This window comes from Chelonoidis abingdonii, chromosome 2, assembly GCF_003597395.2.
Source record: "Chelonoidis abingdonii isolate Lonesome George chromosome 2, CheloAbing_2.0, whole genome shotgun sequence".
Lineage (NCBI taxonomy): Eukaryota > Metazoa > Chordata > Testudines > Testudinidae > Chelonoidis > Chelonoidis abingdonii.
Genome location: NC_133770.1, coordinates 207,275,603 through 207,290,243, shown reverse-complemented (window position 1 = coordinate 207,290,243; position 14,641 = coordinate 207,275,603). Strand labels below are relative to the sequence as shown.

At 42.1% G+C, this 14,641-nt stretch overlaps 1 protein-coding gene across 2 annotated transcripts in view; it reads left to right on the top strand.

Moving 5' to 3' along the window:
- The first annotated feature begins 1,874 nt into the window (after positions 1 to 1,874).
- IMPA2 (inositol monophosphatase 2) overlaps positions 1,875 to 14,641 on the top strand; it is a 30,232-nt gene continuing 17,465 nt past the window's right edge. Inside the window, exons 1-2 of one of the 2 annotated variants that reach the window (XM_032789496.2) lie at positions 1,875 to 2,272; positions 10,324 to 10,457. In XM_032789496.2, the coding sequence (XP_032645387.1) occupies positions 2,171 to 2,272; positions 10,324 to 10,457 (236 nt within the window). In that variant the 5' untranslated portion in view covers positions 1,875 to 2,170. The remainder of the gene's footprint in view (positions 2,273 to 10,323; positions 10,458 to 14,641) is intronic. The other variant, XM_032789506.2, reaches the window with a different exon arrangement.

The window sequence follows — 14,641 nt, the reverse complement described above, 5'->3', positions numbered from 1 at the left end:
TTCCAATTTAAATCAGTGTGTTTCTGAAAGGTCATCAAATTGACAATCCTGGAAAATGAAGCCCTTTAACCACAAAACAGGTACAGAATGACAATAAAAATGTCCACAGCCCTTTTCCAAAAAATATATTAGTATGATTCCTTCTCTGTGCTCATTGAACCCTTTGGCCATCTTTGATGACATTACCTACACCTTTCTTCTAGGATGTGGTCTGGAACTACCAACTCTTTTCATTTTAGCTGCTGAACAGATATTTGATGGTACTCACTTTTGTTCACAATCAGCTAGACTGAACTGATAACTAGAGGCAAAGGATCTATGTCTCAATACTAATTCCTTGTGCTATTGAGTCCTCCCAAAGAAGTCATTGGAAAAGCCTTATTTTGATGTCTAAAGCAAAAAAATCCAGAATATTTTATTTGAACTTCTTGCTTGACAATGCAAATATTGTAATGAACTGGCTAGTTTATGAGTGTGTATTAGTGTGTGCCACTGCCTTCTACTAGATGGTATCTGAACTACTCATCTGTGAGTCATAGGCCCTCTCATGTTTTTAGCTAACAGAGATTTTCTTTTAGTTTATGTGGTAGAGGCCTGAGTTACTGGACCGGTAGGTTTTGCGTTCTGTTCCTCTTGTCATTGAGAAGTTCCAGTGGACTGTGTTGTACATCTCCTAATTTTCTAGAATAATTCCCTTTTCTTCTATAGAGTAGTTAATATTATATTACAGCCTAAAACCTGAGCATTTTCTAAACAACTAAAATAATGGCTGTCTACTACTCAGTATCTGTCCTTTATCTCTGATTTATGAGCAAGTGTTACAGTATATAATCCTTAATGTGAAAGTGTATATCTTTCACAATAGTCAAACCATATAGGCAGAACAGACAGCTGCCTAGTGCAGCAAAATATTTAAGGAGTTTTGATTGTCTAGGGCAGCAAATATCTGGGCACCTGGTAAAACCACAGGACGGTTGTTTTAAATAGCTTTGCATGTATAGTAGAATCCCACTAAAGCAAACTGTATATCTAATAAGAGTTGTATACTAAATATATGACTGAATCTAACATATTTGCTGAGGATTTATTATGAAAGATGTATTTATATATTTAGAACGTCTACAATATGTCCACCCAGCAATATTCTTAGGGGGTTAACATTTAAAAACAATAATTTTATCTTACAAATATAGCAAACTCTTAACTCACCTGTCAGGAGATGAGTCAGGAACTCATATCCTCTCAAAAGCCTGGGAAAACAGATAGGTACTGCAGTATGCCCAGAGACCAACGGGGGTGGGGCAAATTAAAGAGTAAGAGCAGGACCAAAAGGAGACTGCTATAATTAATAGATGCTGGGGGACATGAGACCCCATTTCAATTAACGGAGCTGGAGATCAACGAGGGATTCAGATCATCAAGGTTATACACTACTGCGTTCAGTGGATATTAATCCTTGGCATGCCCATGACCGCAACGGGAAGAGCGAGTGTTGCTGTTCGAGCCTGTCTTCAACCTGCACAAAGGGCAGCGATTACGTGCAGCTCGCAAGGTTTATGGGCCAGGAGACAGATCAAAGCAAGTAACCGCCACCATCACTTGCTCTCCGCCACATCCTGTTCTTCACATTACTGAGTCATCGCTGTTGAGCTGCTTACCTCCCCAGCAGCCCCTATAGCTCAGATTAGTAGCCTGCAGGCTTTCAGCGGCAGCAGCAGCCCGCGCCTTGCTGTGCCCAGTATCAGCGTCAGGGGCTTGTCCCTCTTGCCTCCCTCCCTGCCGCAGGCTGTGTAGGCAGGCACAGGCTGCCATTCATTGCAGAGAGGCGGTACTGGGGGAGGGAGTGACGGGGCAGTCCGTCCCCTGTGCACTGGGGAGAGAAGGAAGAGGAGGAGAGAAACAGGAAAGGCTGGGTAAGGGGGTGGAGGTGCGAGGGGGAAGGCAGCTGCAGCAGCACCACGACAGACACTCGGCAGCTGGAACTTCCCCGCTCGCCTCCCCCCAGCTACAGCAGCGGCAGGGGAGAAGCCGGAGAAGTTTCCGAGCAGATCTGATTGGTTCGGGGGCAGCTGGAACACGGCCCCCCACTTGTGCTCCTTGGCAGTGAGGCTGACAGGGACCTGCCTGCCGCGCGGGGTGCGCAGGAGAAGAGGTGGCAGGAGGAGCTGCGATGAAGCCCTGCGAAGAGGAGGGGCCGGGGGCTGCGGCCCGAGGGGACCCTTGGAAGGAGTGTATGGAGGCGGCGGTGCAGCTGGCGCGGCGGGCTGGGCAGGTTAGCAGCAGCAAGAGTACACACTGATACTTTGTACTTGCCTCGGTCTTCTCCCTTTCCCCGGTCACAGCGTGGGGATAGCATGTGCAGGGGCGAGCTAGAGCCATTCCCTTCCCCTCCCTCCGGCTTGTCCCTGCCTCTGACCCGTCAGTCACTTCCTCCTGCCAGGGAATGGAGGGTCCGCGCTTGCAACAGCATCTGCTCAGTATGTCAATCACGACGTGTGCTGCAGTCCGTAGAGAGTTTTCAGAGGCTCTCTCCCTGCTACGGTCCGCCAAATAAATGCCCCTTTCCGGGGTGAGGAAAGCTTGCTTGCAAGGGTTAATAATGCTGCTGGAGTGGTCGGAACTGTTTGCTGCAGGCTACACTTCTGTGCACTCAGCACTCTAACCTGTTGGTGCCTGCGGTGTTAACGAGGGCGGGCGAAGGAACAGGCGGTGGGGGAGAGGTGCAGGAAAAATCTCTAAAGGGGAGGGGATTAGTGTAAGAGGAGGTAAGAGAGCCAACTGGGTCAGGTCAATTGCAGTGACAAAGCTGCCTTACATTTATCCAGATTCTTCGCCGACTTATAAATGACACACTGTATTGTATATATTTTAAACACCTGCAGGAACGTTTTAAACAATTACACTAAGTAGCTGGAAAAGCTTTTTGTAAAGCATATTGGCTCTAAATGTTTTTGTTGAGGTAGAGACCTGCCATTGCATGCTTCTCGTAATGGGCTGAGTTTTCAGCATCGTGTTGAATATCAATGAGGGATTTTGCTTTCATATAAGCTGAACATAGGTGATATTTTTAGCAAAAGTAGCAATGAGGCCTTTAGTCTATCATTTTGTTTGTTGCAGGCTTCAGCAGCGTGAACTGCAAATACTCAAGCCACCAGTAATGATCTTTTAGACGAATGGCATCCTCATATAGTCTTCTTGAGGAAAAATGAGACTGCAGTAATGATATACTGTCTTAGTAGGGTGTTTAAGGGAAATTCCACCATGGGAGTGGTTTTTTTCACATTTCAAAGTAATTTCAGAATGTATCTAAAATAATGGTCTATGGTTTGGGTTTTTTAGGTTTTTTTTTTTAATTCTCTAATTAGCAGTATGAAGGAAAAGGCTCCAATACACCCTCCAGAAGCAGGCATATTTTGTGACTGGGAGCATTTTTTTATATTTAAAAATAAGAGTAGAATGATTTGTCAAAGCAAACATGTTTTAATGTATTTTCTTTCTTAATAAGAAAAAAGCATATACAGTGATAACAATGCTGGATTATGAGGCATTGAGGATACCTCATATCATGATGCATATATCCAAAATACGTTATATTTCCATTTTATAACAGGTAAGGTTTCTCTCTGAGAAAGTGAGTGTGTCAAGGATATTTAGCTGAATGACTGATTTCTTGCCTGCTATTATCTTCTTGTTTGCCAGTCTTCTCAGAATGGGGCAGATAAGAGTCACTGTAGATTTACAGTGGTATAAATAAAGAATTGTCAACATTTAAAAGTTTTGCCAGCATAGCTATGCCAGTAAGAAGTATGAAAAAAATCATACCCCTAACCAAAACAGCTATCCCCAGAAACGCTATAATGTAGATGTAATTATACCAGCCAAAAAGTCCTTTTGCTATTATAACTTACTTTGCACAGGAAAGTGATTTAGGATATCTTAACAAAAGAACTCTTTTGCCAGTATCACCGTCTCCATGGAGGAGAGGGAGTATAGCAACAAATCTTTTTTAGTGGCCTTAGGTCAATAGCTGTCTCAACCTGAGAGCTGGGGTATCTCTGCACTGGATAGTAATTCCAGGTCTGTGGGATCCACACTTGCAGACTTATTCTTTCTAAGCTCATGCTTGAGCATCCACACTCCATTGCAGTTTGAATCTCATGTACGTGCCAGCAGGTATACTCTACAGTATGAAGACTCAAGTCAGACCTTGCTGTTTCTTGCGCATAACTCAGGGTTTCTTAGCACCTTTGGTAGCCATGGTTGCTTTACGGCTTGATTCATAGTGTATTGCAGCGATCGGCAACCTTTGGCATGCGGCTCACCAGTGTAAGCACCATGGCGACCCGGGCCAGTTTGTTTACCTGCTGTGTCCGCAGGTTCAGCCGACCGCGGCTCCCGCTGCCCACAGTTCGCCGTCCCTGGCCAATGGGGGCTGCGGGAAGTGGCACGGGCCGAGGGATGTGCTGGCCGCCGCTTGCCACCCTGGCGGGCCACGTGTCAAAGGTTGCCGATCCCTGGTGTATTGTGAGAAAATGTCTGTTCATTCCTTCATCCCTTGGGACTTGACCAGAAGTGGTTTGAGCCTGCCAAAGCATCGAGCAGAGCCATTTGGGTCCACATGCTTCTAGCAGCCAGAGTTGTAAACATGGATCACTGCCCAGTGGAAGAACTTCTCCAGGTCATGCTTTCACCCCTATTTCGGGAGTCAGCCAAAGCAACTGAGAAGTTGGTGGACATTTTGGCAGGGATATTTGTCCTACCAAAGGCATCTCTTGGAGGGGAGTACTGAAATCCAGATTATGGATTTCTGGTAGAAGTTAATCAGAACTACATCTTCTGGGGCTTCCTGTTTGTTTTGTGGGGGGGGGGGGGTTGTTTGGTTTGAAGAAAACCTTAAGAATGAGACTTGAAAGAGGAAATTCATCAGTTTCCATGAAATTGTTTTTAAAAAGGACATGGTCTTCTTCTTCTCAAAGATGTTCATCCATGTTTAGCAGAGGAGCTTGCAAACATATCCACCAATGGGAATTTTTTTAATACTTTCGGAATAGTGTCTCCAAAAGTCAGAAGGCTGATAAAGAAATGGTTACATGAATGAATATGTGTCATAGTGATGCTGTCTGATCTGGAAATGTACCTGCTCCAAGTCGTGGATCTCATGCTTGAACCCATTGTTTAGCTCTGTTTACGCATATTACATATGTGGGTCTGTGCTGTGCAATTTGGATCCAGTTACTCAGGAGGGCCATGGGAGCATGGATTCAGTATTTTAACTTGGGCCATTTTCTGTGCATAACTGGCCTGTATTGAAATCCCTCCCCATTCACTATACCTGTGGATTTACCATGGACTTTCTCACATCTTTCTTCTGTTGAGTACTCTTTTACCAAATCCTGCTTACTTTATTCATGTAAGTAAACCTACCAACTTCAGGGTGACTTTTTGCATAAGTTAAGTAAGTGGGATTAGGACCTGTTGTGGGGTTGTAGCTGCACTGTAGCATTCCCTGCTGGCCAAGCATGGCAGAGCAGGAAGTCCCCTGCCTCATTTTCCCTCCCCAGTGTAGATTTTCATGGCTTGCCAGACACCAGTTTGTTCAGGAGAGGTGGCTTAGCCTTCCAACCAAATAACAAATAAAACTTACCCCTTCCAGGGTAAGGAAAGTCCAACTGAAAAAGTCCCAACAAACAAAAAGGTTCTTCTGCCCTTCAGGGGCTTCTCTTTAGCCAACTCTCTGGGCCCTGTTCCTAACCCTTTTGTGGGCTAGCTGTGCAAGTCTTTGTGGCTCTGGGATGGAGCATTCAGACCCCAGTCTGATTCCCCCGGAGTACTATTCTCAGACCCACCTGGGCTCTGTTCCTTGTGTCCTTCTCTGCTCTGGTATGGAGCACTGGGGCCCCTAGAGTATTTGGCCTCCTGCAGACTAAAGTTTAGGGCCTTCTACAGGAACCTTCCCACTCATAATGGCTCCAACTCCCATATGGATCTCTCTGAGTCCTTTCATAAGACCCAGATGTCCATTAAACTGTCACATGGGTGTGGCCCTCCTTAGTCCCACCCCCACAGGCTCGGAAGCAGCTAATTAATAATGACACAGATATGGCTGGCCTCATCTCATATGTTTGATATTACAACAGTACTGGACAATATGGGTCTGATCTACTCTCATTTATGCTGTGTAAATTGGGAGAAACTTCAGTGAAGTCAGTGGAGTTACACCAGTGTAAAACCAGGGGTATGTTGACATTAGAAGCACCACTGTGGCACAGCTGCATTGCTGCAGCTGCGCCACAGTAGTGTGGACACTTACTATAGCGATGGATGGGTTCTTCTGTCACTGTAGATAATCCATCTCTCCATGAGGTTACTAGCTTGACCTAACAGTATCTACACTGGGGCTTAGGTTGGCTTTCTTACATTGCATAGACTGTGAAAGTTTTCACAACCCTGAGCAATGTAGTTAAGCTGACCTAACTTTGTAGTGTAGACCAGCCCCAGATGTGAGGTCCTGAGAGAAAAATTAGGCAATGTGTATGTCTAGCATGTTAATCTTTCCATATGTTTTTAAACTGTACAAGGAGAAAGTTGCCCGACAGAATTAGGTGTGAAATCCTAGCCCTAGTAAAGTCAATGGGAAAACTCCCATTGACTTTAGTAGGGCCAGGATTTCACCTTATGTGTTTCGTCTTTCTGTGACATTTTTAGGGTATCTTGTAGCGAAACACAGGCAGGCTGATTTTAAAGAATAATTTTATTTTGGAGGATTACACTCATCCAAGCATTCAGTATTTAGGGTTTGATTGTGCCATTAAGGCACAGCCCATTTTGAGGGGCAATTCCAGACCCATGTTGCTGAGAGGCACAATCCTTCCTGAAGCTCAGGTGTGCCAGGCAAGTGCATACCGTGTACCATCTCTTAGGAGATTATAGCATGATCTCCCCCTCCACAGCCTACTGCTCTACTGTGTGGTATGGAGGGAGATGGAGCAATGGCCCCGCCTCCTCTCCATTCCCTTTAGGGTGGCTTGAACCCCCAGAGGTGCTAGATGGGAATAGTCTCTGTCATCCCCTACACTAACACCATGATTATGTCAGACTCTTAAGCATGGGGTCCTTGCGTCTTCACTTCTGTCTGCCCTTTGTGCAATTACACAGGGGCCAGGCACAATCTACCTCTTAGTGGTGCAATGAAGCGTCGATATATACTTCTCTAAATTACTGGGCTGTTAGGTATTATCTGTCCTTCCATATAAAATTAAACAGTTACAATATGGACAAACTGTAATCTAATGAGGATGATTAGTGTAATACTTTTATAGCCAACATATAATTGCTCAGCTTGGTTGCCAGTTTCATTACACAATACTGAGGCGGGGGGGTGAGCTATTTTTATTTCATTTACACATTTTGTGATCCCTGAATAGATTTCACTTATCTGTCTAGCTCTTATCATCTTGAAGGACTTTTACGTGACTCCACACTCAATTTGGAAGATTAGCCAAATGCTTTAGGTGATTATATTCGGCCATTTAAAATGTATTTATATCAAGTGTTCTGTAAAGTGTCAAACCTAATGGGATTCTGTTGCACATACTCTGTATTTTTTTCACTGTTTGGCAGGATTCTAATACTTTTACCCAGGTTTGAAGTATTTTACTCCACAAGTAGTCCCACTGACGTCAGTGGACTGGTGCAAGGTACTTGCTATTCAGCATAAAGAATTTGGCCCAATATGAGATACTTGATTAAATTTAATTTTATGAAGAACAAATGCTGTTCTGTTCATAATGCAAAAAATTTAAGCATGGTGAGCTAGGGTATGTCTATGCTTACCATGCATCAAGGCTGCGGCGATTGATCCACCGGGGGTCGATTTAGCAGATCTAGTGAAAACCTGCTAAAATGACCGCAGATCACTCTCCTGTCGATCCAGTACTCCACCGGAACAAGAAGCATACAGTAAGATGATGCAACGGTTTCTCCCATCAACGCAACATGGGGTAGACGCTGCAATAAGTCAACCTAGGCTACGTTGACTCCAGCTACGTTATTCATGTAGCTGGAGTTGCATAACTTAGGTCAACTTAACCCCATAGTGCAGACCAACCCCATAGTTTAGACCTATTCCTAGTTTCTGACTTGGATTTCAGGTGCAAGTGGGTGAGATGGAGTAAGAACCCCCCTCCTTAGCAATTTATGCAGCTTACACAGACCTTGGATCTGTTGTCCATATAAGAAGAACGGGGGATAGGCAGAAAACTGGCAGAACCTAGGCCACACCCCCATGCACACACACCCAACCCCTGGCCAGAGTCATTTGAGCCTGTACAGATGGGGTAGTAATTTGCTGTTAGCACATCCCAGGAGCAAGAAGAAATCAGGAAAGGAACTGAGACTCAGAGTTGTGTCATTAAGTCAGAACACCTCCTGGGGCAGACCAGTTTATGTATTACTTCTCCTTGCTCAGTCTAGCCCTGTGTTAAGAAAAATAAATAAATATTTGATAACATCATACAAATGAGAACTCTTAATTCACTTGGCTACCTTATGACTTTTGGGGGACACCATGAGAGTAGTAATTTAGTCCCTAATCCTGAAAATAGTTACACATAATGGTAGCTTTACACGTGTGAGTGAGCCCATTGAATTTGGAATTGTTCCATGTGCACAATTACTCATGTGTAAAGTTCTTAAAAGGTTGGGGCCTTGATATCGTGCACACACAAGGCACTAAGTTAGCTAAAGAGGTTCAATACCACCAGGAAAACAGGGCAGTACATAAGGAAATAAAGGAGTTTTCTGCAGTAAACATTTTGCCATGTAATAATACAGAACCTTTTGTGTACCAGCTTCAAAGGTAAAAATATTAATTAATCTTTAAACTCCTTTGTGAGCTAGGGAAATAAGTATAACTTTAATTTTACAGCTGATGAAACTGAGACACAAAGGTAGTGGGACTTTCATACGGCCCCACAGCAAGTCATGGTCCAGATTATGTAAGGATGGTCACTGTAACAGTTAAGAGAGTGAAACCTTTCAAATGTAATATTTTTGCCGGTGATAAACAAGTGGTAGAAATGTAGTAGGAATTTGGAATTTCCTGGTTTCTAGTCCCATTCACAGTACTGTAGAACAAACTGCCATTTGAACATAAATGGCTTTCTTTAGGTAGGTTTCAAATTACTTTAATGCCAGAGTTTTGATTGAAGGATTTTAAAAAAAATATTTGCCTCAGGAGGAGGTTGTGTTTGGAATATTGGTTTGATGTTGGTTTTTATTTTGTATAGTTATATATAAATCCAGCAATTACATTAATTTGTCTTTTCTATCACTGACTGTTTTGATGTCTTTTCTTAGGTACTTCATAATTGTCTTTGGTTATAAAAGTAAGCTAGTTGTTCCTCCAAGAGAAATATGGTCATCATGCCTCGTTTCATAATGTCTTGCCTTATGAAGTAAGAAACAGAAAGAGAGGTGAAAGTAGGAAGAAGTTTGTCATTCATCACTTTCCCATTTGTGAATTTGCATCATATTTACTTTAGTTTAGTATGGCTTTCAAGTTTTTCAAAAACATAACACCAAGATTTAAAAAAAAAACAAAAAACCCAGAGCCCAGAGTTAGACTCCTAAGTCCATCTTTACGCACTTAAATAAGTGGCCAGTTTTTGAAAGGTGTTGAGCACCCAGCAACTACCACCAATTTCACAGGGTGCTGAGCATTTTTTAAAATCTGGCCACCTATGTGGACTTAGGACCCTAACACTAGACACCCATGTTTGAAAATCTTGGCCCAAATCTGATATAAAAGGCTTCTTTTCAGAGCCAAACTAGTATGGTTTACATTTTTTGTCACTTTTTAAAATGTGAGAGGTGGGAGTTTTGTCCCTGTAGTTTATTTTTTTAATATTGTATTTCCGATGGAAGGGGAAAGAAAACTCCTAAGCCCTGAGGATCCTCCTTTTTCCCCTGGGTCTCTCCCCTAATTTTTCCAATCCTTAATGTGTCCATCTGCTGCTATCCTTACTATCTATACTTGTGGCTGCATTTCCTTCCAGAGCTTGTCAATGACTTTCCTAAACTAGTTAGAGGGGTTGTTATAGAGAGATGCAAAGTGTGTCCTACCCTCATTGCCTCAGTATTCTCTGACCCTGAACAAACAAGATGGATTTTGAGTCCCAGAACTGGATCCCTTCTCTTGCCTGGTAGCATACTGATGTGTCAATAGATTTTAGGGTCCACAGAGAACCTCATATGTAATATATTTTGTTAGTGTGTAGGGAAGGAATGTCAGAAATAAATCTGATGTGTGTACTCCTCTTTCAGATTATTAAGAAAGCTCTTACAGAGGAAAAACATGTGTCTACAAAAACATCTGCAGCAGATCTTGTGACAGAAACTGATAATTTTGTGGAACATGTGATTATTTCTGCTCTGAAAGAGAAGTTTCCCTCCCACAGGTAAGTATCTCTAGAGAGAGAGCTGCCCAAGACCCTGTCCCCTGCATAGGCCATGTATGTGACCATCATTAAAAGGGAATTTATAAGATTCAGTCCCTAGATGTCAGATGACATCTGTACATAGTAATTTGCCTCCTAATAATTCAGTGTTAATACCATTTAGATATCACTCTGTTCTGGTCTCCATTGTTAAGAATTAATAAATGTCTTGAATTTAAGCAGATTGGGGAAAAAATTAAGCTTCCTTTCTTTTAAAAAATTCTGTTCCAGATTACTTTTATGTTGACAATTACTTTGAGAAGGCACACTATATTTTTCATTATTGGCCACACAGTATTATTGCTCTGGATTAACTTGAATCATCATCTGAGGTTTTTTAATATTTTGCAACCTTTTTGGATTTAATTAAATGGTACTATAACACTTTTGTCCCCAGTAAGGGTCTCTAAATTATACTGTCAGTCAGAAAGCTTAATTTGTTGACAACTCTGTATCTTTTTTTTCTGCTGTAATATAACGCTAAGAATATTTCATTAAATGGGCATTAGAATCAAGCTGCATTCAGTTATCACTAAGGCCCCAGTCGTGCAAACATTCATATGAATAATTTTGTTTTACTCACGTGTATGTGTGTGTCCACAGGATCTGGACTGAGTATAGCATTAATTCACATTTAGCTCTCCTAGCCTATACAAAAATAAATGTTCTACAAATTACTGCACAAGATTTAACTGTAGGTCTTAAACATGAATTCAGATATGTGATTCCCCTTGAGCTATTAGGGCCATCTGAGAGTAACCCCCTGTAAACAGAAGCCATAAAATGATAAATTTTAGCATATTCACATTGGAAATAGACTTTATAAAACATGTCTTAAGATTGGCTTGATGCACACAAAATATATACTTTACAGCTGGTTTCCACATTTGCCTTTAACCTATGAAGGTAAAATTCAGCCCTCTGCATAGAGCCAATACAAGGCCTGTGTGCCACTTAAATCTACATAATGTGTACTTTAAGTGGTACACAGTGTGACGGGATCCCCCCAGGGTGCAGCCTGTGACCATGGAACCGCTGTGCCCCCTTAACTCTCTCCAGCCTGAGCTGTCTCTCACAATGCCTTGCTAGTGACCAGCAGCAAACCCCTCCAGGCACTATGATCACTCAGCACAACAGCATGTGGAGCCCCACAACCATTTAGATTGCATGAGTGCTCCCAGAGGCACTCATGAATCACACAGAGAAAGACACCAGTCAAATCCCTCCCACCCCCCAGCTCCCAGTACTGTACCTCAGGAATATACCGTCTAATTTATTAATTGGTTCACCACTTCAACAATGGAAAGTGGACATACATCAGCCTTTGTCAAGCCTGAGCAGATTTCCCCCCACACTTCATACCAGCTCACTGGTAAAGATAAACAGTTAAACAAATTTATTGACTATAAAAGATAGATTTTAAGTGATATTAAGTGATAGGAAAAAAAAGTCAGTTATCAAAATAAAATAAAATATAAGCATACAGTCTAAACTCTCAACCCTATTAGACTGGGCAATATCTTGATTAAGCAGTTTTTCTCACCCCACTGGATATTGCAGTCCTTAATATACAGGTTTGTTCCTTAAACCTGGTCCAATCTCCTCTGTTGGAGTCTTGTCATCTTCTCAGTGTCTTAGTTGTTTGCAGCGTAGGTGGGGGCAGGAGAAAAGGCCCACTATGTGTCCACTCTATCTGTTTCATACCCTCACTCCATGTCCTTGGAAAACACAAGTCCAGGCATGTCTGGGGGCATTGCTGAGTCTCTCCCAGTAAGGTTAAGTAATTCTCCTGCTGTGGCCTCATGCAGGTGAGTCATTGCATTGTAGCTCCCTTGGGCATTGGTTAGTTTCCTTGTTGTTGCCTCTGGGAAGCTAATATCTGGCTGATTCCCCAACTTATAGTATGTTTTAGTGACAACCATACAACACAATTCTCATAACTTCACATGCATTAATGATACACAAATATGAACAGAGAAATGACTTTCAGCAGATCGTAATCTTTCCCGTGATGCCTTAAAAGGCATGCTTTATATTCAATATCACAATTATATGCAGATGAGGATTATGGGGGGTTATAGGGTGTTACCCCAAGGTATAGACCGTCACACATAGGTCTTGCACTGGCCATTTATATAGGGTTGACTTTGTGTCAGATTCCAAAGAATTCAGCTAAAATGGAACATATTTGAAAAACCTGACCCCATTGGTCATGTTGGTGTAAAGAGCATACTTAATGCAATAATTACTGAAAAAATTATAGATTAAGTACATCTTTCTAACTATCTGCTTTGCGATCCAAAACTCTGGCAGTACTACTCAATTTAAATGTAATATTTGGTTGCAATTCTTAGGCAGTGCTGGGATTTACAAATATATTATTTGAGTAATAATCCATCTAAAGTACTGCTTTCTGTGCTGTTGTTTGTTCTGTAATATGTGAGTTTTCCTTGATGATCTGCCAGAGGAAGTGTAGCATACAAGGCTCATGTAACATGAGCATAAAGTGTTACAAGCATTCATGCTTTTTAGAATAGGAATAGCAGGTGCAAGGTCAACGTAGACCGGGGTTTCTCAAACAGGGGTCGCTGCTTCTGCAGGGAAAGCCCCTGGTGGGCCGGGCTGGTGTGTTACCTGCCCTGTCCGCAGGCCCAGCCAGTCATGGATCCCACTGGCCATAGATCACTGCTCCGGGCCAATGGGAGCTGCTGGAAGTGATGCAGGCCGAGGGACGTACTGATTATTAACCCTTTACAGTCTACTTCCATTTTGAATTTGCCTGTGCATTTTTCCTAGCTTCTGATTTCATAAGCTAACTAGTGAACTAAGCTTTCTTTAAGACAGTTCAGTTTCTGTTGTTATGTTTTGGCCAGGGTTCATATTGACCCAAATGCATATTTCAGTTTACAGAATATAGTCTTCTGTCTGAATATCTTTCTACATACAAGATACAGTAGATAAGTGCAAAGAAAAAAATTAAATTTGACTTCAGTACAGGTTTATGTGCTCTGTCTCGCCAGTAATCTGGCTCTCAGGGACATCCAACTAAGATTTTAAGATTTTTTTATTCCTCTTTTCTTAAATTATTTTGGTTCAGGTACTTCTTAGTTTAAAAAGGAAATTCTAGTGGTGACAAACTTTACCAGAGTTGTCACTGCAATCAAAGGTATTTGTGATATGGCAGAATGATGCATTCAGTGCATCAGCTAGTAGCAAGAAGATTTCACACAGGTAATGGGAAAAATAGTGGAAAAGTTTGTTAAAAATATATTACGCTGGATGTCCAGATCCCTACTTGGTTAGTGGTGAGAGTCAGCCCATTAATCTGTGCCTCCGTTTTCATTTTTGCTTTACTGATTCTTTAAAAATAAAGAATTTCAGTATTTTATTGCAGTACTTCCGTGGATTTTAATGAGTATTTTCTAGGTGACTGATTTTTCTAATGTATCTTTACATAGTAACATGGTATGGACTCTTCACAGAATGAAGCACTTATCACATAGTTCTCCATTAATGACATTATTCTTACCACATTATTCTTACCACAAAGCAGTATCTTTCAATGCTATGGGCTTCTCTACACTACCCACTGGATTGGTGAGCAACTACCAATCATCTGAGAGCTCTCCCGTCGACTCCGGTACTCCACCAGAATGAGAAGCGTAAGCGGAGTCGACGAGAGAGTGCCAGCTGTCGATTTACTGCAGTGAAGACACCGCAGTAAGTATATCTAAGTACGTCAGCTTCAGCTTCGCTATTCACGTAACTGAAGTTGCATATCTTAGATTGACCCCGCACAGTAGTGTAGACAAGCCCTATGTTATGCACTATGGGCTTGATCCTGCTCCCATGGAAGTTAATGGGATTGTTATCATTTACTTCCTTGGGTACAGGATCAGACTATATGAGTCTGACCTTGCACCAGTGACGTCAACAAGACTGAGCTTTGCCATTGACTCAGATGGGCACAAGATCAGGCTCTGTTCCTGTACATTTATTTTTACTGTGTAAGTCCATTTAAAATCAATGGTGCCAATAAACTTTTGGTTACAAAGGAACTTTCCTACATTACAAAAGTTTTGACAGTAAATACTACATATAACTGGTCTTATACAGCAAATATCTTTTCTTTGCCTTCCTTTTCC